The sequence below is a fragment of the Pseudonaja textilis genome, chromosome 1 (assembly GCF_049901715.1).
Source record: "Pseudonaja textilis isolate UNSWEBS1 chromosome 1, rPseTex1.2, whole genome shotgun sequence".
NCBI lineage: Eukaryota > Metazoa > Chordata > Lepidosauria > Squamata > Elapidae > Pseudonaja > Pseudonaja textilis.
The window spans coordinates 146,659,279-146,687,066 of record NC_141990.1 but is presented as its reverse complement, the minus strand read 5'-3'; the positions used below and the strand labels follow the sequence as shown (position 1 = coordinate 146,687,066).

Sequence of the window (27,788 nt, the reverse complement as noted above, 5' to 3'; positions counted from 1 at the left end):
CCCATGTGGCTGACATGATTTTGTAACCTCCTTTGAAGCAGTAGTGATGTGACTTCCATGGTCATAAATTGAAATGCCAAATGCAACAGTCTGTCATGCCCCTGGTGGAGACTGACTCTGAAGGAGAGTAGGAACAGCCGACAGGGAGGGTAAGCTCTGGAGGTTGTAGAGGAGGCTGAGGAAGGGCAGAGGCCGGCTGGGCAGTCAGAGGAGGACCCAGGCACATCCCCTCTCCACCCTAGGGCATGCAGGGAGGAGAGGCTAAGGGAGAGACGTGGTCTACTCGGGAGGAGAGGGCCTTGATCCTCTTCATGGGCTGCAGCTGCGACACCTGAATAAGAGGACAGACATGTGTACGGGCAAGCACTGGAAATGAAGCATGGAAATATCTCTAGTTTATGGTTCCTCTCTGAGTTTGGCGTCCTTCCCAGTGTGTGCTCTGGTATCTGTGGGCGTCCTCCAGCCCTCTTGCCATTGTTGTTTTTCCCCTCCTTCTTGTAACTGTTTGTGTGGGAGTTTTTTGTCTTCGATCAAGGATATTTGGAGCTTAGAAGCAAAGTGAAGGAATAAAAGGGGCTTCACTGGGTTTTTGTGACTGTGTTTATTTTGTACACACACACCTCCACCCCCCGGTCATCTCATAGTCATGAAGCAAACCCATGATTTGTTATGAGCCAGTTTTTCTGAGAAACGATAGTAAATGCTTGGAACTTTGTAACTGAGTCATAAGTACTCCCAGGGAGATCCATCATAACTTCAAGCGGTTGCTAAGCAACTGGTTGTAAGTCAAGGATTACCCATAGAAATTCGTACCTGTTTTGTTCATGTTTGGGAAACTGCGCTGAATTACACATTTCATTGAAAAGCATCAACATAATAAAAGTGTGAGTGGAACCTCTTGCTCTGATAAAACACAGCTGACAAGTCCAACCTGATGTGATCTTGTCAGATCCACCGTTCTCTAGTTCAGTGAAAGATGGACAGCTGTATTTTTGGAAATTAACAGGAAAATGCACAACATGACCCTTTGCAGACCAGTGACTTTAGTGGAACGATGTGACGTTTCATGGCTACTCCTCTTTAATATGTAGTCCGAGTGAATTTTCAAGACTTGCGGAGCTTATATGCAATATAAATTGATTTTACCATTTCAAGTCAATGCTGTTATTATCTTTTTCAATTATGGAAAGGTTCAGTTAATAGTAATACATTTTATTAATGCAGAAATAAATTGCAGACTTCGCTTTAATTTTGTTCGTTTTGGCTAGTACAAACATATATTCATGTTCTCATCCATCCACTCTCTGAAACAAAAATCTCTCTCCCCTGAGTATTAATAATTCCTTCTATATCTTTAGGCAAACGGGGGGAAGGGGTGAGCTGCCATGGTTTTTAGGTTTTGGTAACTATTCTATTCTGTTTGGAAATAAATTTCATTAATTCTAGATGCAGCATTAAACAAAACAATATGCTATTGTTCTGTGAATAGCATGACTCCCTGGATGGTGGTCCTTTCTTCTGCATAAGTCTCTATGGGGCATTAAAAGCAATTTGATGGCTTAATGGACTCTGGACAAACATGGAAATGGGCACAAAAGTATGGTAGTGGTTGTGGGTTAACCCAAAGAGTGCCTTTACAGTGGCACCTACTGTAATGGCTCACTGCTGTGTGGTGAGCTAAACATATCTCTAATGCTCCGATGTAGCTTCCTCCCCTTCCCGCCAATATTGTCCGCATAACACTAAAGCTTTAAAATACGTTCCATTAAATAAGTCTGCAAAGTCTATGAAATGTCTCTGTTTTCATATCATACAATTTAATCGGGGTATCCCTAACCCACCACAGTCGTGGTTATAAAACTACTGAAGAATGTTCCTTGTTACAAAATCCTTAAAGCATTGTTTAATAGGCTGCAAATGCCTGTAATACTGAATGGCCTTATGGATTTTCCTTGAACGTGGAACATGCTGTACAAATAAATATTCACTCCAATGGTAAATTGGGGGTTTGGCTACCATAGGTAGGTCCTACTCATGAAACTGGATGGGTTCTTATATCGTCCCAAATTTGCCATGCTTAAGAAAAACTAGATATAAAGATTTTTTTAAAAAAATGTTTTAAAGAATGACTATGCTGGATTAAATCATATGCCTCTCTAGTCTTTCTTCTTGAAAGCAGGGTTGTGAGAACTCCACATAGGTAGTATCCCATGTACTGTGCAGTGTCACCTCCCCTCTCAAGTGTCCCTTTGACTTTTAGTGTGAGAGTGTGTGTTTGTGTGAAATCTCTCCTTCATACCTCCTAGCCATTTATATCCTGTCCTCCCAGATTTATCCAACCACCTGTTCAAGACCTTGTCCCAGGCATGCTAGTTTTGCTCACAAAGGCATTGTTTGCTGGTTTGGTCCAGTTTGGGTTGGTGTGCTTTGAAAATACCATGTATGTATTGGGAAAAGTATTCAGTGAAAGTCAGCATGCATTCCAAAGTAAAGTATAGACTTCTTTGAGCTAAATTCTGCCCTTGGGCAAAAATACATCTCTGTAGTTTTCTTGACAGCGGTATGGAAATAGTCTGCACTATCTTCCTCAAGCATTTATTCTTCCGCTTCTCAGTCTAGCCCACAGACCTAGAATTTCTTCATGGTCTCCCTTTCAAATATAACTGGGTCCAATCCTGCTTAATTTTCAGGATCGGACAAGATCAGTCAGATGGTGCAAAGATACAACGTCTGAAAAAGTCAAGGTGGAGCTATTTCAAATGGCGTAACATGATGTGACACACCAGCATGAGACTTGGGCCACTTCTCCTGATCTAAGTTTGCATGGTTTGCTCTTTAAATCAGCAAGTAGGAGCTCTATATTTGCTATGACAATATATTTACTTAGTTGTTGGACAACATCAGTGTGTTCCTCTCTCTGTTTAGTAACCTGCATAAACGTTACTTCTTTAACTTTGGAAACAAAGCCATCAGGAGGGTCAGAAGAGTGTCAAGAAGGGAGCCCCCATAACATGTGAGAATCCTTAAAGCATGGCTATCGTGTTCAAGTTCTCACCAAGATGGAAAGCTAGTACTTCCATCTTCCTCTCCAGGAAGAGATCATTTGGAGAATCTGCTTATTTATGTCAAGTCTGAAGCTGGCAGGGGATAATGGGAGCTGAACTCTTAAGACATCTGGAGGGGTCCAAGTTAGGAAAAGCTGAAATAGAATGTACAAAGCAAGTGATGTTTGCAAAAAGACAACAGTGTTTTCTTTCCTAATTCCCTGCCTGCGTTTTGCCTCACTACACAAACCCACATTGTCTTTGCTTTTTTAAAAAGCAAAAACAAAGTTGAATTTATTTCGTTGTGAGTCTCTATTGTATTTTATGGGTCATCCTGCTGTGCTGTGACCAGTGAAGGCATAAACAAGGTGTTGTGTGTTTTAGCACAGTGGCCCCCAACCTTTTTTGTGCCACGGCCCGGTACCAGCATCACAAAATGATCCGTGGCCTGGTACCGGCATCAACACACATGACAAGGCAAGGCGAGCCGAGCGATCGGCCAGCCAGCCGTCCCCCGCTTCTCCCTGCCACCTTCAACTCCTCCTTTGTACCTTTTTTGTGCTTTCTTAATCTCCTCCGCCATTGGGACAGCTCTTCGTTCGAAGCTGCCGCCCCCTTCGATGAAACTAAGGCGCGAGGATTCCTTCAGGACCCAAACACCGCTTTCCAACCGGAAAAGCTCACCCGGAAGCACTTTCTCGTCGAAACAAGATGGCGGCGCCCAGCAAACCAGCGGCCCGGTAGAAAATGATCCACGGACCGGTACCGGTCCGGGGCCCGATGGTTGGGGACCCCTGTTTTAGCAGAAATCTTGACAATGAGAAAGCGCTGGGCTTGGGATTGTTTCAGTTGTTTGCTTTTGGCTGTTTTGGGACAGTAGCACTGGGGAGCAGGTGGGGGTGGTGGGGAAAACAACTGATTTTTAGGCTTTGAACATGTCAGGAGATTAGCAAGGCAGCACAAGATCTGTTGTGCAAGAATGTGTGGGATCATACCAAATGTGTGTGCATTTGAAGATGCGTGAGATGGCATGCTTGCATAACTGGACACAAACATGATTCACAGCCTTCTCTTTTCAGGAGAAGGGTAAATAGTCTGTATGCAGGCTTATGAATTGAGAGTCATAAAAAGATAAGTTTGGAAAGGAGCCTCAAAGTCACCCAGTGTCCTCAAGATCTACAGAGGTATGGCAAAAATCTCCCTTGAATTGAGCTTGATTCCTGTTGACTTCATAGATATTTCTGTCTTGTTTCTTCGGCACCAATGGTATGGCTATATTGGGGCTTCCCCCCCTCACAACCCCCTCCCCAGTCTTACCTCCACATTTAGGATTTTATTGAGGTTTTTCCACCCATATACTCACTAGGTCCAACGTTGCTCACCTTCCACAAGAAGACACAGGCAACAAGGTATTATCGTTTGTTGAGGCAGAACCTGCAGTGCAGGATGCAATTTAGAAGATTAGTAAACAGGATCTCTCTAGCCCTTTGTTGCGTGCCTTTGAGACAGCCTTCCTCTGGTTTCATCGTCCAGGGACTTTCTGCCTCCCTTACTTTCTCCTCCCAGCCCATTTCTCGCACATACTTTGTTTATTAAACAAGGCTACAGTAACATGTTTCCCATCTATCAGGTCCCTCAATGCAGCATTTCTGGAAAGCTTACGGCTGCAAAAGCCTTGTACGACAAACAGAGCAGAAGAACTACCTGTGTTCAAGTTGTAATGGAAAATTGATGTGTCGATTTAATACCAGGAGAGGGGGGGGGAAATGTCTTGAAGGCCATCATTGGAAAGCCTCAGGAGTTAAAAGTCTGGACAATCAACACCCCTCACCCACACATAACTTTTTTTCCCTATAATAAGACCACGTTTGCCAACTCTGAAGACGTTCAACCAATAACAGCCGCAAGCAGGGGTGGGCTTCAAACATTTTAGCAAAGGGTGCTCTTCCTGGTTGCTGGGTGGGCGTGGCCTAGTCGGCATCCTGCACCATGGTGGCGGAGGAATTTTTGCCCTCCCTGGGTTCCAGAGGCTTTCCTTTAGCTTCCAGGAAGGCGAAAATGGCCTCCCCCAGGCTCCAGAAGCTTTCCAGAAGCTGGAAACGGGCCCATTTCTGGCCTTCCTGAACTTTGGGGCCTGTTTTTCACCCTCCTCAAGCCTCCGTGTACAGCCTGCACTTACCTGCATCCAAAACAGGCCACGTGGGGACTCCTGGGTGGTGCGGCAGGGCCAGCCAGGAGTGGGATTTGGGGGTTCTGCACAGAATCTTAGCTAGGGCCTTTCCCAAACCCCTGCGAACCCCCAGCAGCCCACCCCTGGCCACAAGTGTAGAAAGGCATCTGCTATCTAAATCACATGAAGAAACTACAAACTACCAGGGTGCAGGCCCATGTAGTTTAGAAAGAGTCAGCCAAAAAATGCCAACAAAGTCAGTCATTAAAGTAGAATGAGAGAAAGTGCAAAAGAATGGTTGCTGGTATCAGAACCTCAAATTAGGATTTTTCCTCAAATTATGTTTTCTGGCAGGAGAAATCCAAACTAGCAACCTAGCACTTCAAGCCATCTATCTAGCAGGAAGGATTTCCCACGGAAACAGTCTCAAACTTCGATGATTACAGAACTGTGCTCTTAGCCATTTCCCAATTGCCACTCTCTTCTTGTCCTTCTTACAAAGATTTTTAATATCTGCAATGACTTGGACTATACATTTGTATAGATTAGGACTATACATTTCCTTCCCCCCCACCCCCCCCTAATTCTGTCTTTGGGATAGACTCGTTTCTAAATTACTTATTTTTTTGCAAAATGTTTTGTTGCTTATATGAATAACACAGATGAGTGTTCCTTTTCCAGAAACAAAACCATCTGAATGGTGGTGGCATTTCCTATCAAAAAGCCACCTTTCCCCATTGCATTTCAAGTGGTAAGCTAACTTCAGGTACCCAGAACAGGTGATGTGCTTCTTCACCAGTACCCTACTGCTGTCTTCCAGAACTTACCTTTTGCCGTGACTTCTTGGTATGTCATAGTTTCGATCAGGGCTGTCAAACTCCCAGCCTGCGGGCCAGATGTGTCACGCGCTGGCCGTGCCCATGCATGGTTTAGTGAAGGAGGAAAAAGTCCTGATATGTCATGTGACACCACCTTGATGACATTAACCTTAGACTGTCTACTATTGACCTTACCCCCTTCCTAAGAGGCCTGTAGGGGGCATGCGTAAGTGCACCAATCGTGCCTACCGTCCCTGTCCTATTTTTTTTTCTTATAAGTATCTATCTCATGTATTCAAAACTATATTTATTCTTATACCTGTATCTTGTAAGCGATCGACAAATCAAATAAATACTAAATACTAAAAAATACGACATGAATTTTACACCTCTGGTTCTGATAAAGCCAGCCTTGCTTTATTTGTCTAAAACTGCTGGTGTAATTATACCGTTTTATCAATGGAAACTGCTCACTATTTCCAACAGTACCACTGTCTTTTAGCAGAAACACGTTTTGGTTTAGTGCTTGCTTCTGGACCAACACCCCCGCCCCCCAAAAAAGAAAAAAAGAAAAAAAGAATGGTCTGAAGAAGTCACCACTGTCATGGAAATGGATTGGGAAATTATGGGGAAAAAAACCATATTCAGCCCCCAAATCTCATTGATGCTGACACCATCCAAGGATTGCATCATTTGCTTTCTAAAATGCTATTAAAATATATACTTTGTCATATTTGGCTCGTCAAGAAATATTGATATGGTGTACCTTTTTTTCTGAATCTGCTAAATTTTTGACAATAGGATTCAGATATTCACATTTTCTTGCTTTTAGAATGTTGTCAGGAATGAACATTCTTTATGGAACAAAAAGACTTCTTTTGCTCAAGGTCAGCTGATTGATAGGCAGGAACCATTAAGTCCTCAATCTACGAAGAAGTGTCTTTATTCAGAAAGGGTTTTTTAAAGTTAATAAGTCAGGAACTTATATAAGAAGCTTCAATTGAAACCACCAATATTTGGACTATGTGTTTCTGTCTGGAATCTGAATTGGTTTTAATGTTGTGAACTTAAGTGTTAAAAAGTTATGAAAATAAGGCCCATCTCTCCTGGAGCATCATTTCCCATTCAGGTGTGTAGTGTTTGAAAATACCACACTCCTTTGAAAATACAATAAATCCCATCTGATTTTTACAGAAATGTTTGGTCCCTGTTAAAAATAATATTGTTAGATCAAATAAACTCTTGGTCTTGTTCAGCAGGGCTCCTGATTATGAAAAAAAATACCTAGATCATGTTAAATAAATAATTCTATGAATATTTCCAGTTGGCCAATTTTATTGATTTTTTTTTCTCCTGTAGCTAAAGTTCATTAAATATACATTATGTTTATATCATATACAATCATAAAAGAGTGTGTATTCTTCCTTCTTCCCTCCCTCCCTCCTTCCCCTCCCCTCCCTCATGTTTTGTGTGTGTTTGTGAGCATGAACTTTATTTTGTTACATTAAGGATGATTATTCATGTTACTCAGGGCCTCAATAGCCAGAAATGGGCCTCAGAGTCTCTGAGAAGGCCCACTTATTGCTAGTGAATCCCTTTTAAAAGAACAAAAAGGACAGAAGCTTCAAGAAGGCCAAAATAAACACAATTTTAAGCTGAAGATTTTAGCAATTCACATCCTCCTTGAAGATTGCAATCATGCTGTTAAGCTTCAGAGCATACAGTTCTGTGTTTACAGACTGATGCAGTGCTGGATTTTTTTTAAAAAAAATAATGCTTGATTTTCAGAAGCAAAATTGTTATTTTAGTGAGGAGAAATTGCCCACAGCCCAACCAAGAAATATAGTAAGCGGCCTCTCGAGATTTTTTTTTTTCCTCACCAAGAAAATAAGAGCCATGATGGATTGTCCCACAAGTCAGTCTGGAAGCAGCTTTTGAAGTCGCTGCTGTTCTGTAACTTTGAACTGAAGGGGACCAATATCCTGTCTACCCCTCCCTTTAGCTTTCTCCCCCAAAATCTGGATAAATGGTTTGTGAAAGAGGTTTTCCTGTATTATTCTGAACCAGAACGACTGGATGGAACTAATTTCAGTTGCTGCTCAGATTGGTGTCTATTCACAGGGAGGGGTGGAAGACCCAATTCCTTTAATCTTGGAAGGCCCACTACATGCCAGAGTAGGTATTTTCCAGAAAATGATAAAGTTGATAAGAAAAAAAAAAAAGATCTCCTTTCTCATGCTGTGGACTTCACTTGGAGTGTCCATTTGATTTGAGTTGCGGTGGTTTTTATGAATCCACAATTGAATTTTTAATATACAATTAATTTTTTTTAGGAAATCATCCGCATGCACCATCAAAGTCATTGCAGATATTAATTTAACAGATATTAATTTAACAGGAAAATAAGGGCAGGGTGGATGTCCAAAAGACTGGCAGTTTTCTCCTAAAATGGCCAACTCCATCTACATAGATTTCTTTATAAAAAGTGTAGGTTCTGTTTTGACCTCAGGCAGGGAACTTGTAGCTCTCTGAGTATAATTTCTGGCAAATCCTTCTAAAATGGCCATTGATGATGGAATCTGGGAATTAAGTTTTAGAAATTATTATTGTCCTTATTTTCAGCAACATTTGGAAATCACAGGTTTCCTGCCTCAACATTTAAGCATAAAGAATTACATGCGTAATTCTAACAAAAGCAAAATATTTACAGCATGCAAAGGACAAGGTAAATGAGGGCTACATCATCCTCACCACCATTATGAGAACGAACAAAAAGTAACAGTTCCATCTATATACTAAAAGTAATTCAATAATAAAAATTTGCATGAAAAGGCTTCATAGCATAAATTGGGACCCATATCATCTGGAATGCACGAGTTTCCAGTCTATCAAAATGTAATGTCAACCAGGAAACAAAATGCTATGAAGATAGCATCAGTGCTGTTCTATTGTTTATGCATCTCTTTTTTTTCCAGAAGCAAAGAGCATTCTGAAAACTCATGGATGTGAAAGCCATGCAACTTTGCCACCAGAATAAAAGACATTTCTTTTATTGCCCTATGTCAGGGGTCTGCAACCTTAAACACTAAAAGAGTCATTTGGACCCGTTTCCCACAGAAAACACTGTGAGCCTCAAAATCTGGGTGGGTGAGGCCAACTTGATGTCCCTCCCACCCAGGCACATGACCTACCCACCCCCACCACGCCTACCCAGGTTTTGTGGCTCCCAGTGTTTTCTATGGGAAATGGGTCTCCCTCCCTCTCATTTCAGTTTTTTGTGCTTTACCTTCTCAGGCCAGGCAAGGAGTGACTGGGAAGGGAGGGCAAGGGGTAGGGCCAGCTAGTGTCACTGCAGAGAGCCCAAAGAGCCGCATGCGGCTCCAGAGCTATAGGTTGCTGACCCGCCCTATGTGATACATAGATATAATGAACTCCCACCCTATAATTGATCAGTTCTTTTCTTGTTTCCTTCATTGGTTTAGAGCAGTGGTCTCCAACCTCTGCGGCTTGGAGAGCCAGATTGAGCGGGGGGAGAGGGGGAAACCAGACTGCACGAGTAGCAGGCTGGCGCACATGTGCATACACATGCAGCTTGACTGCAAGTTGACCTGCGTGCGCCTATACCTACATGCCGCCCTGCCACTCACACAAGTCAACTGTGCAGGCGCATGGTCCGACTGTGAACTGAGCCATGCTTGGGGATTCTTGGTTTAGAGAATTCTCTTCAGTTGCATGGCTCAATTATTGATATACCTCCAGTCTAGCAATTATAATCTTAAGGGAAAATTCATCATGAACTTTGACTAGAATGAGAAAAGTATAATTATTTTTATTTGATATTTTATATAAATATTTATATTAATACTTAACAGTTTCCTGATGAATTCATGAGAAAGTTTTATACTATTTTATTTTAGTGTCTTCTGAATGGAGAGAAACTCTGCACATATTCCATAGCATTTTTGTTCCCTAATAATTTTGAGCTTACACTTTTTTCCTGAACATTCAAGAATTATTGCTGATTCCTGAGTTTTTCTGGAATGTCGGCCTTAGCTTAGCTAAATGAAGTTTTGAATCAATTTTCAGTTGGTTGTGTTTGCTGTTAGAATTATTTCAGACATAAATAATAAATCCTTTTTCAGTTTTCGTGGTTTGGGTTTCTCCTGGATATGTAATCTCAAAGATCTCAGAGAGCTAGACGGTGCCTCCATTTTCATCTCCAGGGGCTGTAGTCACCCTTTCTCAAGCATGAGATTTCCAGACCGGTTTCATTGCGATTTGCTAAGTTTGAAAGCATGAGAAAAAATGCTCCTTGATTAGGATATTGTAGGCCCTAATGAGTATCTGTGATGTTGGGCTCTGACTGCTGATTCAGCTGAATGCTTTATTTAGTGCCTGAAAATAAATCGGAATGTTGAGTGATTGACTCAGAGTAAGCTTTCTTGGGCCTATATCCTGTCTGTTAGAAAAATTACTGTGGACAATTTCCAGGTTAGTTTGCACCCAGTATATTCCCAGTCAATTCTAGATTACAGCAAGTGTACATATATATCACTTATTTCAGCTCGGGAGGAAATATGTTAACTGGAAAAACAAAAAGGAAAAAATAGGCAAAAGCAAGGAGAGAGAGACAAAGAGAGAGCTATATAGCAGTAAACATGAATTTGTATTGTTTATATATTGCCGGCTCTGTGCCCATTTCTTTTCATCTTTGCAATCCAGTCATCAACATACACACCACGTGTCCTTAGTAATGTTTATTTTAACACATTTTATCTTCTTTTTCAGGTTTTTCCATCATGTTTGGAAAGAAAAAGAAAAAGATTGAAATTTCTGGCCCTTCCAATTTTGAACACAGGGTACACACTGGATTTGATCATAGAGAACAAAAATTCACCGGGCTACCTCAACAATGGCATAGTTTGCTGGCGGACACAGCAAATAGGCCAAAGCCTATGGTGGATCCTTCATGCATCACACCCATCCAGCTTGCACCTATGAAGGTACTTTACCAGGTTTTCTCCCTTTCATTTTCTTTTCTTTGTGACAAATTTATTAGATTTTTTTCAAAAAAAAAAAACTAGAAAAATTAAAAACTAACAGAAATCAATTGTTAAACTTGAAAAGGAAAAAAAAGAAAGAGAAAGCAAATAGTTCAGAAAGAAAAGAAAGGAAAAGGAAATATAAAAAATGAAGCTTCTGGTTTTCTTTTCCAATAGTTATAGGTATCAATTTAAACTGACCTCTTACTCTAAGGTTAGGAAATAATATTCATTTTTCTCTATTATCTAATATTTTTTTAATCATCAAACTCATATGTCATCAAATATATGTCATGTGTTTCTGTTTCACACAAAAAGGGGTTTCCAATCAGCATTACAAAGAATTTTACCTTTTCACCATCAGTGTTGCCGTCTCAGCAAGTTTCATTGTCTTCACCATCCCCTCTTCCATTGTGGGTCACATCAGTCCTTTCCACCATTGTGTATATAAAAATCTCACTGCTGTTATTGCATAAAAAAACAAAGTTCCATAGTTGTTTCCCAACTTTTTGTCAATCAGCCCCAAAATAAATATCTCTGAGTTCAGTTGTATATTAATCTTTAAAATCTGAATTAATGTGTATTTGAATCCACTTTTTACAGGTGCACCAAGCATGAAAGTCCCCTCATTCATATTTCCAACTTATATTTGAAGTGCCTTTATATATTTTAGACAATTTTTCCAGTGACAAATACATTAATGATACATCATTTTATAAAAGTTCTATTTAAGGTTGTAAACATAATGTGAATTTCAATTCTTTCAGCCACATATTCTCCTATTGTTTCCTTTGTATATTATTACATAAATTTTATCTCATTTTATCCAATATACTTTCTGTGTTAAATTTTAATATACATTTTATACGTTTTAGCAATAATATGTTCATTATTTGTACATTGTTCTGTTTCAAATTCAGTCTTTTAAAAAACTTCATTCCATATTTTAGCATGCTTATTTTGAAACAACATACAATTCATATTTGTCAAATTTACCCTTCTCTCAAGCTTGAAACCCATTCTATCGTCTCTTCTGTTTGATCTAGTAACTTCATATTTTGTTTATTAATCTTAAAAATCAGCTAATATATTTTGATTCATTTTCTTTGATGCCAAAAATTGTATTGATTACACAGGCCATTTCTCTTTCCTTTTCTGTGAGTGAAATGTAAATTAATATTCCAAAACATGTACTTCTGTTAAATAAAAAAATATGTAATACATTAGAGATATGAGCTTTTATGCAAACCCTTGACCTCTCCCCTGTTATTCTGTTACAGATTGCAGATGACTGTCTTCTCAGGGTTCCAGCTATTAATATTACTTGCCCTGTATCACATAAATCCTTAGGCAGACTAGATTGAAAAGTAGGGATGAGCTGCAGAAAATAGATAAAATATTATAAGCCTGTGTTTGGTCATCTGGTTACAAAACTTATTGAGGTTAGTGGATCTTACCTCTGAACAGACATCTATACATTAATGTTGTTAATTGATCCACCTGAAAGAAAATAAGGGACAACATCCACATTTGATACTGTCTTGGGATCAATACCATAGGGTGCTTCTGCAGCTATCAGTTGCCTTGCTTGGCTTCCAGGGCACTATGTTTTATTTATTGGTTAAAGGCATTTTTATTGTATAATTTTAAAAAAATGCTGGATTGCCACAAAGCTGAGTAGGAATAGAATTCTCTTCATTTCTTTTTTTTAATTGCCATCTAAGAATTTGATTAATTTTCCACATAAAAAACAACATAAATTAACAATGAAGAAATAAGATACAGAGTAAAGAGAACAGAAATAGAAGTGCAAAAACATAGAGAACAAGAAAGGAAAACAAAAAAAATATATACAAAGAATTATTTCTTCCAAGAATATAGGAAATACTTACATTCAACTCTTACTATAAGACTGTACTATAATGTCCATTTACCTTTTTAAATTTTTACAAACATCAAAACCCTGTCAAAATATGAATTTTCTCCAGCTTCTACAAAAAATCCAGAAAGAGCTTCCAATTAAGATGAGTCAATGAATTCCTTCCGTGATTTTTCTCTCACAACTTAACCATCGTTGCCAGTTATCTTTATTAACCATTCCTCTATTGTAGGTATTGTAGCATTTTCTGAAAGTATGCATGGAGTCTGCATGCGCAGACCCATTGATATTCTTAGAAAATAAAAAAGGGGTGATTGGTTTCAGACCAACACTTCGTAAATGTGCCTACTTGTCCAGAACAAAGCAATTATGTAAGATGGGAGTGAGACTAAACCTCAGCATTTTCCCTCATAGTTGATTATATTTTGTAACAGTTCAGGTTCTTTGTGACTGCTATTTTGGGAAGGCTGCAGCCAGGCTTTCTATGGGTAGCCCTTCTATAAGTGCCCACAGCATGCTCTGAAAATGGCATATTCCTCTTTTGGCTCCACAATATTGGGGATTTGGGGAGTCCATCCAAATCCATGTTCACCCGATGTGGAACATCTGATCTAGGACAAGCATTGTGGTTTGCATGCTCTTTACATGTGCAGTCGTAAAAAACAAAGATATTTAGAAGTCTTCTACAAAGCTTGTCTGGGCATAGAAAATCAGAAAACTGTGTGGAAAAAAACACATGTTGAACCTGTGGTAGTGCTTTGATACACGCAAAAACATACAGCAGTATATGTCTGTAGTGAATTAAAAGTTGAATTGTCTCTTGATTGAGGTTTAACTTAGAACAAAGGTGTGAAGTTTACCTGTCTCACCCAAATTAATGATGATATTGAAAAACATAACACAAAGGCATGGCTATACAAAATGGGATGTGGGATTTTTTTTGTTTACTTCTATATTCCTCATACACCAACAGATCTTCTGTAACTAAGTTTCATTTGGAAGAATATCTTCTAAAGAAGTGCTTCTCAACCTTGTCGATTTTAAAATATGTGGAGTAGGAAATTCCTAGCGTGCTGGTTAAGGAATTCTGGAAGTTGAAGTCCATGCATCTTAAGGTCCCAAGCTTGAAAAACATTGTTCTAAAGTAACATCTTATTACTGTCAGAAGATCTTATGTTTTATTTTAATTCAGTAAGTGAAAGTTTAAATACACAATTTTTATGTAACACATTAACGTACAATAAGTCTTAACATTGTATTTCACCTGCGACACAAAATGAAAACATATTTTTCTGTGCATTGAATATATTGTTTCTGCTACTATCATGTGTAAAAGTCTGTCCTGGCAGTCCCATAAATTATATTTATCTGAGTGGTTTTTTTTAAACTGTTCAGTAATAGTATCTTGCATCTTATTCAGAGAGAAATCCAGAAGACCTAATTAGGTTCCCTGGTTTAATTAGGAGAGTTCGTTTGCAAGGTAGGCCTTAACTCCTGATAAGATGTACTCCTTGGGTGGAGGTGTTCATTTGGAAATACATAATAGTATTAATGGTTTTTTAAGATGGCAGCCAGGGAGAAATTAGTGATACCAAGCAAGCAAGCAAGCAAATCCATTTACAAGAGAAGGAGTAAGTAGCTAATTATATTCCAGCTGTTGTTGGACTATGAATACTTCTTACTAGTTATCAGTTTTTCTAAGGATCCTAGCAAATGTAAAACAGAAAAATTCCCAGTTTGCTTACATCTGGATTAGAGAATTGTTGCATTAAAATATATAGATAAAATATTTTGTTTCTTAGACTGGTTCTTGGAACACCAGCACATTTTCTGTCCTGATTGGCATCTAGTTCCCAAGATTTATCAAAGAAGCCCTTTTGAGCATTATCTGAAAAAAATCAAGATCTTAATCGGAGTTCTTTGTAAAGCAAAAGCACTACCATTGAGTGACTTTTTTATTATATATTACTCATTCAATAATAATAATATGTTTATTTTTCTCCAGGGGTTTGTCAAACAGAGTAGGTTTTGCATATGTCACAAATGTAGCATATGCAGTTTTAATTTTGCTCTTTGAACGTAAAGTAATTATTTCTTGTTACAGCTAGTCCTCGACTCACAGCTAGGAAAAAAGGTCCATTGTGGACAATACATTTGCTTAACTACAGCATTAGCTTAACAACTGTCATAAAAAATGGGTAAAATTGGGTTAGCCACATGACAACCCACTTAACAATTGACACAATTTACAACTGTAATTCCAGGCTCATTTAGGGTCATAAGTCAAGGACTATCTGTGCTTTTGGCAGAATGCATCTTGCTTGCTTGCTTGCTTGCTTGTTTGTTTTGGTTTACCTTGGTTTCTGTATTTCTCTCCTATCACTGCCACCACAATACCAATTCTGAGGCATTCTTTAGGAGCAACTCCATATAATTAAAAAAATAAAGATATTAAGAAATTAGAAATAATATAGTAAACTGTCAAGCAGGAAAGGATTCGTTGTCCCAATTATTAGGTAAAATTGTCTTTGTAAATTGGGATCATTAAATATAAGGCACACAGACACACACACACACACACACACACACAGAGTGTTATTTTAGTATCTGTGTCTCTACAGCTACTTTCTAAGAAGAAATTTGAATTGCAAACTCCAGGACTGAGTCATTTATCTTTCACATCTACCCCAAATTAGGATAAACATTTTTGCAAAAATAAATGATGTATGCTATATCCTGACACAGACCACTATATATGAGAGATGCAAACTTGGCAGCAAATATTTGGGATTAATCTATTCCCCTCTTGAGTTTAGACACTGGCAATATATTACTTTGAATAATTAAGTCACAAAAAGGCTGAGTCTGATCAGTATTACATTAGCATCTGCTGAACCTTTAAGAAATGGCCTTGTCCTACCTTCTTCCAAACCTCACTGCCAAGCAATCCAGATTAATTTGTCATATTGATTTTCCCACCCCCATCAAAAAAACCCAACAACCATTTTGAATGTTTATCATTTGGGCTTCATTAGGATAGTAAATGAAAATTGGTAGTATGTTATCTATGGAAGTCTGGATGAAAAATACTAAAGTAAGACTTTGGCAAAGAATACATTCTGCTGTTTGTAGCTATATAGTTACCTGGGATTAAGTTTTCCAGGTTTCTCAAGATCTTGCTGGAGGAGAAAAGAAGTCTCATTTGGTCTCAAGATTATTCTAGGATGATCTTTAGGAACCCATTGTTGTTAGTTGCGAAGTCGTGTCCGACCCATTACGACCCCATGGACAACGTTCCCGGGCCTTCCTGTTCTCCAACATCTCCTGGAGTCCCTTTAAGCTCACGCCAACTGCTTCAGTGACTCCATCCAGCCACCTCATTCTCTGCCGTCCCCTTCTTCTTTTTGCCCTCAATCTTTCCCAGCATTAGGCTCTTCTCCAGTGAGTCCTTCCTTCTCATTAGGTGGCCAAAGTATTTGAGTTTCATCTTCGGGATCTGGCCTTCTAAAGAGTAGTCAGGGTTGATCTCCTCTAAGACTGACCAGTTTGATCGCCTTGCAGTCCAAGGGACTCACAGGAGTCTTCTCCAGCACCATAGTTCAAAGGCCTCAATTCGTTGGCGCTCAGCCTTTCTTATGGTCCAACTTTCACAGCCATACATTGCAACTGGGAAAACCATAGCCTTGACTATACGCACTTTTGTTGGCAGGGTGATGTCTCTGCTTTTTAGTATGTTAGATTTTTTTTTAGACTACATTCTGATAGATCTAAACCTTAGTTAGTCTGTTTTAATCCTTAAAATTAAATAGTGTAATCTGCTTTATATTTCAGAGAATAGGGCCTGGAGTAGAACATTTTATTAGTATATCCCCAACCTTCTGGCATGATAACTACAAATGCAATTTTGAGAGCGTATTATTGGCACTTTAATAGATTGACTGTTGAACTAGGTGTGGCCAGTAGCAAATACAGATTTCCAGAAGGCAGACAGCTGAGATTTCTCCCACACTTCTGCTATTATTCCAGGACATTATTTATCATGAGGCCAATGTGATAAACAATATCCTGGAATAATAGCAGAAGTGGTGGGAGAAATCTCACCAGTCTGCCTTCTGGGGAAATCTGTATTTGTTATTGGCCACACCTACTTTAACAGTCAATTAATTAGAATGTCAATTTGTTCTCAAAATTGCATTTGTATTTATCATGCCAGAAGGTTGGGGTTCGCCCCCACCCCAGGCAATGTTCCTCCTCCCCCCTTTGTTTACTTGTAGCTTTTTGTGGGGTCCCCAAAGAACTGCTAGGAACACAGGTTATGCTTGAGATTGGCTTTTTTCTTTGCCACATCCTAATTCCCCATCAGTATTTGTGTTGTAATGAGAGGAAACTCTAAAGAAATGGGTGGGGTAAACAGGTGGTTGGAGCCCAAGAATCGATGGGTGCATCCGTGGTTTATAGATCAGAGTTAGTGTTAGTTTAACCGTTCAGTCATGTCTGACTCTTGGCAACTTTATAGACAAATGCTCTCCAAGCTATCCTGCCAAACACAGCTTCCTTCATTTACAGATTTACAGATTAACAGAGTGGGAAGGTACCTTGTAGGTCATCTAGTCCAACCCCACCCCCCTTATTTATTGAATGTTCATCTTTGTATCAGCTCTGATGGTATCAAGCCAGCATGTTCTTTGCTTGCCCCTTCTTCTTGATCCACTAACCAACCATTCTTAGCATCATTATCTTCTCCAATGAATTTGCACACGCAACAAGGCCAAAGTAAATCAGACATAGCCTTGCAATTTTGGCTTCTAGTGATGTTTCTGGTTCTCTATGATTCAGCGCCTCTCGGTGGTTCGGGCTGTCCATGTTATACGCAATCATTTACACCAGCACCACAATTCAGAGGCATCAATTTAGATAGATCAGAACTCCAAGCAGTAGACTAATTGGCCAGAGATGGGGGCGGGGGAGGTAGGACTAGAGATCTTTGTCTACTTTTCCATCCAATTGTGGGATCATTATGCCTGACTACCAAATGCTTCTTTCATAATGAAGAATAGAGGCCAGACCTGATATCCTACTTTCCATCTTGGTTATGTTGCTGTTATGTCCATAAAAGGGTTAAATCTGGAATAAACAAAGCCCCCTCACTTTGGGACTCCCCGTGCTGATTGCTCTGTATTATTTCCAGCCATTCTGGAAAGTTCTGTGACAGAGATACATAGATAATCCAGATTGTTGATATTAACTCCTCTGTCCTTTTATCTCTTGCCTGCTGCTCATGTTTTCTCTCTCCCTGTTTTTGCCTGCCTTTGTCCTGTTTTGCTAGTCAGCTGTTTTTGATGTCTGCTGACAGTTAATAAATGAACACCAAGCTATAGCTTTAGCCGGTTGTACTGAATGATGCCTGTGCTTGCTCTGATCTGGATATGGGGATTGACTGTAGAGAGTACAACATAAACTGGAAATTAACCACAGTAATTTTCCAAATGTCATCCCGGTTTCTTAGATTGCCATGTTTTAGTTAATTCTTTCTCTTCTTTTGTATTTATGAGGAGGTCACCCAGGGATTTGGGGTGGGGTCCTTAGTATATCAATGATATTCTTTTTCTTGCTTCTAGGGTAGGGGTGGGAAACGATGGCCCTTGTATGACTTGTGGACTTCAACTCCCAGAATTGCTAAGCCAGCCATGCTCCTGCTGGTTCAGGAATTCTGGGAGTTGAAGCCCACAAGTTATAAAGGGGCCATTTTGTTTCCCACCTCTGTTCTAGTGAGATAGTACAAGTACTGAACTTCTTTGAATGCCAGATGAAAGATGAAATGTACAATCCACCTTGAGTGGGATTGCATACCTTCTGAAATATGAGCTTCATTATTTGGGCCAAGAGCTTTATTAGAAGTGCAAGAGGTATTGGTTGTGAGGAACATTTTTTTACAGCTTTTGTTGGTTCACCAGCTATGTGTGCTCATGATAAAACTTGGACTAACAGGGAATTGCACTTGTAAAGGAATGTAGAGTTGACTCATTTAAGGATGGCTTTTTCTGCCATAGTGGCAAAGCCTTTTTTCCCCAAGGTTAGCCCTATCATTTATTTATTTATTTGCGGGGTGGGGTGGGGGAGATAACCTCTTCTAATTTGGAATTTCTTTGTTGTAAAAGGCATTCTTCAAGTCTGACTTCACAGCCAAGCACTGTAAATGATAGTATCTGTATTTCAGCCATCATTAATACAGAGATGACATGGATTTTGTCACATACAGAGTCATATTCACTAATCTTTCCCTCCCTTGGATGTTTTATTATTTTGGGAGACTTCAGGGAGATCTTTGAGGGGAGCGGGATGGAGAGAATCAATGGAGCGCTGAGGAAGAGTGAATTGATTCTCTTCCAGCCCCTTATAGTGGGATTTATAAGAATAAGGAATTTCCGGCTAACCCTTCCAACAGAGGTGGCATCTTTTTTCGGAGTTGTTATTTTCTATAGGGATAGGGAACACTTTTAACTTAGAACTACGTTACAGTCCTTTGATTTGCTTTGTCTGAGTGCTGAAAAGTAGCTCTGTTTGTCTCTGGCATAAATTGGGAAAGGGTGTTTAATGTCAGCTCCTTTCATCTAGACTACAATAATTTGTCTTTAATGTTTATCTCCCCCCAGCTGTTTGGTAACCTATATTAATAATTGGGGCATCATCATTTTACAGAGCCAGTAAAAGCCTGCCTGCTGGAATATATTTTATTTTTATGTATTTGGTTGGATTTTTCCCCCTTCCCTATTCATTTGCAACTGCTAGATCCTCATCCTGGAACTATTCTAGTTTATCTTTTCCAACACAGATTATCTGCATTTTAATATTCGAAGCTAAAAGCAGGTTTTAATACAGTATTTTTTATTTTTTTCTCATAAACTTTCTTTTACCCTTAACCTGAGAGATTGGTTTACCACTTAGGGAGGAAGGACTGATCCCTCTAATCACACGTCAAGGAGATGGTTGTTGCCTTCTCTTTCTTTCTTTCTTTCTTTCTTTCTTTCTTTCTTTCTTTCTTTCTTTCTTTCTTTCTTTCTTTCTTTCTTTCTTTCTTTTTCTTTCTTTCTTCCTTCTTTTCTTCCTTCTTTTCTTCCTTCCTTCTTTCTTTCCTTTCTTTCTTTTCTTTCTTTCTTTCTTTCTTTCTTTCTCTCTCTCTCTCTCTCTCTCTCTCTCTCTCTCTCTCTCTCTCTCTCTCTCTCTCTCTTTCTTTCTTTCTTTCTTTCTCATTTTTCATATTTTTCTAGTAATTATTAAGCCAGCACAGGGTGGAAGACATTTCCTGGAGGATAGAAGTGGTGGTGAGAACTATCATTCTACCATTCCAAGAGATAGGGCCAAGGTGTGAAGACTCAAAGTGAAAAGTAACTTTGGGAGCTCTATCCTTCCACTGTGTAGAACAAATTCTGCTGCTGTAGTCATGAAAAGTTGGAAATTGTTCATGTATTATCAGTATTTATTTTCCCTACCAGATACAGGAGGCACTTGAGATTATTTTTTCTCTTGACACTTATTATTTGTGTGAATAATTAGGATTCTTTTGGATATGAAGCCTTTTCAGGGAATAGACATTTTGATGCTCTTATCCTGGCCGACAAAACACCTCCATTTTGCTGTCTTTAGGTATTTGTTAATGAAATTATTTTCAATAACTAGTGAGATCTTTACTTTTAAAATATACTTCATGGTATAATGAAAGTTTACTTTATTTTTGTATCTGTTCTTTCTCTTGTGGTTTATTTATTTGAGGATTCAGTTTACTATATGAATAACCAGGAGCCAAAGTTGTTTTTTTAAAAAATAAGGGTGGTTGGTTTGGTTGTTTTTATCACTCTCTGAAAAGCATTATCAGAGAAACAGGAAAACTATGAAAGCTTTAAAAATAAATGAGCAAATCAGGAAAGGAAGCAGAGTAATATCAAAACAACCATCCTATTTCCGAAGAGAAAGTTATGGTTATTTAAATTTAGAGTAAGAGGTTGCTATATTGTATATTTGTGTCTATTGGAAAAAGTCAAAGTTATTCTTTTTATGCAGTATATTTGTACTTCTTCTGTCACCTTTTACATCTCTCCCCTTTCCATTCTCCCCATTTCCCCCCACTTTGGGTTGTTTTGTATTTTATTATTCTTATGAAACTCAATAAAATTATTTGAAAAAAAGAAGAGAAAGTTATGGTCTAGGGAGAAAATTATATACTCTTATATGCTCTTGAATGCAAGCTGATCACGAATAGAATAGAATAGAACAGAACAGAACAGAACAGAACAGAATAGAATAGAACAGGGGTTCCCAACCTGGGCTGCTCGCACCCCCTGGGGGTGCGAGACAATATTCCAGGGGGTGCGAGAAAAGTCCAGGTAAATAATAGGATATTGGCTATATGTTGGCATTTGTATTTTCTTTTGCAATGGATTAATTTTGTTTTCATTTTAGAGTTAAGTATCATTATTTAGTGGCCGTCACATACATAGCTGAAAAGATTCAATCCTACCATTTATTTAACGCGTTCAGTAGTTCCTAAAGTCTAAATTTCAGGGGTGCGAGGTTCGAGTGAAATTTCTTTAGGGGTGCGGGGCGAAAAAAAGGTTGGGGACCACTGGAATAGAATAACAGAGTTGGAAGGGACCTTGGAGGTCTTCTAGTCTAACCCCCTGCTTAGGCAAGGAAACCCTACACCACTTCAGACAAATGGTTATCCAACATCTTTTTAAAAACCTCCATTGTTAGAGCATTTATAACTTCTGGAGGCAAGTTGTTCTACTGATTAATTGTTCTGTCAGAATTTCTAAGAATTTCTTCTTAGTTCTAGGTTGCTTCTCTCCTTGATTAGTTTCCACCCATGGCTTCTTGTCCTGCCCTCAGGTGCTTTAGAGAATAGCTTGACTCCCTCTTCTTTGTGGCAGCCCCTGAGATATTGGAACACTGCTATGTCACCCCTAGTCTTTCTTTTCATCGAACTAGACATACCCAGTTCCAGCAATGTCATCCTAGCGTTGAGTGTCAGTTCTGTTTCCATCCATGTGGTTGGCTGGTTTGTAGCCCAAACCAACTTCCAAAGGTCAGCCAAGTGTACATCATTTGAAAAACAGGAATTGGTATTCACCTAGCACCTCATCATAGCATCTACGCGGAGAACTTAATGCTTAGGATGGAGAACACTGATTGTTCTCATAGGGCATCTTGGCGATGGCCTCATCATCTCCTGCTTGTAGTGCAAAGGAACAGTAACAGACTAAAATGTATTGTGTTATTGGAATTGATGCACAGATGGAGAATGAATGAATAGAACCAGTGCTTGTTGCTAGGTCCCATGACCTCTCTAGAAATGCTTGGAAGAGATAATTAACTGATATAAGAAAGAATCATGGGAAGAGAGCTACAATGAGTTCTTGGATGCTTCCTGAAGACCACATAAGATTATTTTTCTCAGAGAGCAGCGCCCAAAGTGGGAAAACAGATCTCTTCCACCGCTATCATCATCGTCTCCTTTGGGATAAGAAAATGGTAAGGTGGTATCTTTTTGTGGTTCTTCAAATCTCTGTAGGGCCGGGCTTTTACAAAGAGAATCCAAAGCCCATAGGATGGCCTAATGGGGCGGCACAGCTATCCTAATCCTGAAGTAGTCATCCGACGCCATTAGTTGGATGGCCCAAATGTGTACTCAGCAGTTTGCAGAGTGCAAAACTCTGGGAAGCATTTAAAATATTAGATTACAAATGAAAAGATCGTATTAAAAGTGCAAACACAGGAAAGTCACCACTGTTACTTCGAACAGGAATTCGGTGTGTCTCTTGCAGCATCTCTGTTATAGGATTAGAGAACTCATATATTTTCAAGAACCAGAATAACAGGGGTAGAAGGAACCTTGGAGGTCTTCTGGTCCAACTCCCCGCTCAAGCAGGAGACCCTATACCATTGCAGTCAAATTGTTGTCCAAACTCTTCTTTAAAACCTCCTGTGTTGGAAACCCACAACTCCTGGAGGCAAGTTGTTCCACTGATTAATGGCTTTAAATGTCAGGAAATTTCTCTTTAGTTCTAGGTTTCTTCTCTCCTTGATTAGTTTCCATTCATTGCTTCTTGTTCGGCCTTTAGGTGCTTTGGAGAATAGGTTGACATCCCACCCACCCCGTCTTTGTGGCAGCACCTAGTGGCATAACCAGTTCCTGCAGCTGTTCTTCATGTTTTAGCCCCGAGTCTCCCAATAGTCTTTGTTGCCTATTGGTAGATTTTCAAATTATCTAAAATTCATCCATCAATACCTGTTCTCAGAGAAATAACTAACAGCATCTTCATCCTGTATTATTAAAAGGGGGCAGTAATGTACTGTTACACTAATTTCAGGAATGTTAAAATATTAAAGCTAACAAAAATGACTTAAAACCAAAGATAGCAGTTTCTTTGTGTCTTAGCTTTTGCTGCCATCTTGTGGCTTTTATTGCATATATATATATATATATATATATATATATATATATATATATATATATATATATATACACACACACACACACACACACACACACACACACACACACAATACAGAAGCCTGATGATGGCAGATGAGATTCTGCCGAAACGTTGCTACAACTTTAAAAGCACAACTCCAATGACGTGGGAAAATACCGAGCAAAGCTGAATACCATACATGTAAGTACCCGCAAAAACTTAAGAAAATATATATATATGTGTGTGTGTGTGTGTGTGTGTATGTGTATGTGTGTATGCATATGTATATGTATATGTGTGTACATATATATTTCTTAAGTTTTCGCGGGTACTTACATGTATGGTATTCAGCTTTGTTCGGGTATTTTCCCACGTCATTGTAGTTGTGCTTTTAAAGTTGTAGCAACGTTTTGGCAGAATCTCATCTGCCATCATCAGGCTTCTGTATTGTGTTCATCTGTGAGTCAGACTTTTACGGTTGTTTCAGTTTTAAATTTGGGGCTAGCCTACTGCTGTGCCAGAATGGTTTTTTCTTCATCCTGATTGGTTGGGAGTCTTGGTCTGTGTTTATTGGTCTTGGAGTTTGCTGTGTTCTGCTTGATAAGTGTTTCTAATATCTTCTCTCTGTTTTGTGGCTTTTTTTGTGTCTTGATTGGCTGGCAACATTGTGTTCCTGTATTGGAGGCTTTTAGTGCGGCTTGGCTCCGAGTAAATGGACGGCTATCATTTGTTAGGAAGCTAGATTTCATCTGGGTGCCTGGTTGGGATGTGTTTGAGCTGGAGGTATCAGCGGGGATCTATTTGTGCCCAGGTGTTTGCCTGGCTAGTGGTGTGGAGATTTTTTGTTTGTGAGTGCAGGCTTCCAAATAATTGACAGTCTGGTGGAATCATCTCTTCTATTCATGCTTTCAGGTCTTTTTAGAGATTGAAAAAAGACCTGAAAGCATGAATAGAAGAGATGATTCCACCAGACTGTCAATCATTTGGAAGCCTGCACTCACAAACAAACAAAAACTCCACACCACTAGCCATACCTCATGAAATTTGTCCTCTTTGATGTTCATTCATTTTCAGTCATAATTTTCCCAAACAAAAAAGGAAAAGAAGATATGATAGTCTGAGGGAAAGAAAAATAAAGACACGCTTAAAATAACTTGACATACTTACTGTATCTACCAGATCAGCATCCACTTTAGAAAAAGCAAATTGTAGGAACACTGTAAACCAAAGGCCACAAAGAGTCACCTGATATGCAGCATTATTTTTGCTCTTCTCTAATCAGTACTGTGTTCAGTACTGGACTTCAGGCAAGCAGGTAATAACTTTTATCTTGTCTCACAAGGCCCCTCACATTAGTTCATAGCAGGGTGGGGTGGGGTGATGCAATAGATAATTTTTGTCCATCTCTGTCCTAAAATTTTAAAATAAAACTTTGATAAATAGTGGTTTAGAATTGAAAACAAAAGTAACGTTGTCTTTACGTGGATAATAAATTGAATAAAAATACATTCTGATTAACCACTTACTATGAACTGTGCAGAGTCCTAAGAAGTCTAGGAGAAACGCCCACTTCTCCTGCACCAGAAGTTCTTCATAGAAATCTTCTAATCTAAGCTATGCAGCAAATAGACTTTGTGCTCCATCTAGTGACCAAAGTTAAGACTAACAGAAAATTAAAGTGAATCAAAGCATTCCTCCTCTCTCTGTGCTGTATGCTGAAATACTTTGTACAGTTCTCTCCTCTGTTGGATCTGGGCTGTACTGTACTTATGTTACTTAATGTGAGATAAGTTTAAGATAATAGATTCCATGTATTTATTTCACTTCCCAACCTACAGAAAAGAATCAGCTGCAATTCTAGGTTGCATTAAAAGAGGGATAGAATAAAGATCACGTGAATAGCCGGTGGCAGTCGCGGCCAGGAGGGCCTTTGCTCAACTGCGGGCTGTGCGCCAGTTGTGCCTTTCCTGGACCAACGGTCCCTACTCACAGTCACTCATTCCCTAGTCACTTCCCATCTTGACTATTGCAACATGCTCTACGTGGGGCTGCCCTTGAAGAGCGTCCAGAAGCTCCAGTTGGTGCAAAATGCAGCGGCCCGTATAGTTTTGTTGGGACCCGGGTGTATCACCTCTCCTGTGGGAGCTACATTGGTTGTCAATTTGCTTCTGGGTGCAATTCAAGGTGCGAAAAACGGCCCTTCTGGAAGTTCTGGTAGGACACACCCACCATGGCCACGCCCGCGCAGCAACTGGGCAGAGAACCGGTTGTTGGGATTTTTGAATCCCACCCCTGCCCGACACTATGCCATATACTGAAAAATTCACGCTTACAACCATTGCAGTATCCCCATGGTCACGTGATCAAAATTCAGCCACTTGGCAACTGACTCATATTTATGATAGTTGCAGCATCCTGGGGTCATGTGATCACATTTTGTAATCTTATGACAAGCAAAGTCAATGGGGAAACCAGATTATTTAACAGCCATTTCACTAATTTAACAACTGTAGTGATTCGCTTAACAAGTGTGGAAAGAAAGATCATAAAATGGGGCAAAACTCACTCAACAAGTGTCTCACTTAGTAACAGAAATTTTGATCGTAAGTCGAGGACTCCCTATTCTTAAAAAACTAATCTGTATTAAATTCAGCAACTAGGGAGTTGTTTGCTCTAAATAAATGTCCATAAAATCATGAGGTAAAGTGTTCAAAAACTGATTCCAGTGTGTTTTAAATTGACTTTGTAAAATTCTGGGTTTTGATTTGTTGCTTTGCTGTCCTGATATATTTTAAAGTCTGTCATAATGGAGCTATGATATATGTCCAAAAAAAGCTCCTAGGTAGATTTTTGTTGTTTTTACTGTACTTTTAAAATACATTTTTGTTAATGATGATTAGCGGTGGATAGCTCTGCTATAAATTGGTCTAATACTACAAGTCAGATGTATAGAACTTACTTTTGCCTCAGAGCTGCAGTTGATCTTGTGGCGTACAGAGGCTGCTCTCCCCAAAAAGGAAACTCCAGGACAAAGGACAAAGTATATTTTTAGCATATTTTATCTTGCCATTCCATTAAAAATGAAGTTTGCTGGCAACTTTAACTGATTTTCTGGGAGCTGTGCTTAAAATTTTCAGGGGCTGCAGCCCATAAGTCATCATTCTTCAGAGAACAGCTTAGAGAGAGAATGATATTCTGCGTTAGTTTCATTTTTTTATCAGAAAGTAGAATGGAAGGACCCAACACAAGGTGGCAGTAAGGAATATTTCAGCATTTAGATCAGTGCTTCTTAAACATGGCAAAGTTAAGATGTGTGAATTTCAACTCCTTAACTTGAGAGTTGAAAAGTTGTCAAGTTTGGGGGGGAAAAAAACCTGATTTAGATGATAAAGCTTTTGATCTGCACAACAGTTTTTGAAAGAAAGTATTGAATTTCACAATTCCTATATAAGATACAAGGAGTTAACTTTCTTCAGAATGGCAACACAATACAGTATGTAGTTCCCCCTACAACAGGTGACGGTTTAAATTGTAGTGGTTATCAACTATGTTTGTCTGCTGTAAAATTTAAATTGTTGTAATGGTTATCAACTATATTTGTCTGCTGTAAAATCTCTAAGACTACCACTTGCAACAAAATCACATTCAGTAAAATAAACCCCTGAGGGGGGGAAAAACCCCAATAATTTCATTAAAGCAGCCCCAGATGTTTATTATAATAGAGATTTTCTTCAAAAATAGAAAAGAAACTTATTTTGTGCCCTTGTCAATACGTCAGAAAAGATGCTTGTTTTTTCCCCCCAGAAACAGGATTATTTTTAATTAATACACATATCTCACACCAGACATAAATCAAGGAACATGCCAGCTCACTTCACAGCATTTGTTCCCTCTAAATTTAAGCATCCATATAAAGCTGCAGGCTTTATGATTTATTTGTAGATTTGTCCTTGAAAGGCCTCTTAAGGAAGTTTTGTTAGAATCAGGGAAACTGGTTGAGAGGGACTATGCTCCCTTCACCAATGGCATAAGCTGAGGATACTTACGGTTCTAAAAAAAGACTTACTGGTTTATTGAGTTTTTCTGGATATGCCTACTTCAGAATGTGTGTGAAGCGAGATGCATTTGTTTATTAGGAAAAACTCTGCTCTTTTTTTCCTAGCTAAAAATAATTCATCACTGATCTGAGAGAGATTTTCATATTGTAGTGAGGTATGTTTATAAATTTTAAACAGTTTGGATGTATATATATTTTTACACTCTACACCTACATTTGGCCACAGTTTGTAGTTGTTAACAGACTTTCAGAATATTCTCCTTGGGTGGTTTGTGCCTTTTGGATTTTCACTGATTGCTATGTTCT

At 39.0% G+C, this 27,788-nt stretch overlaps 1 protein-coding gene across 4 annotated transcripts in view; it reads left to right on the top strand.

Annotated features, from left to right (window-relative positions):
• PAK5 (p21 (RAC1) activated kinase 5) overlaps nt 1–27,788 on the top strand; it is a 126,815-nt gene that overhangs the window by 50,652 nt on the left and 48,375 nt on the right. For all 4 annotated transcript variants that reach the window (XM_087919065.1, XM_026710345.2, XM_087919060.1 and 1 more), the window contains one exon: nt 10,821–11,035. In XM_087919065.1, the coding sequence (XP_087775191.1) occupies nt 10,821–11,035 (215 nt within the window). The remainder of the gene's footprint in view (nt 1–10,820; nt 11,036–27,788) is intronic.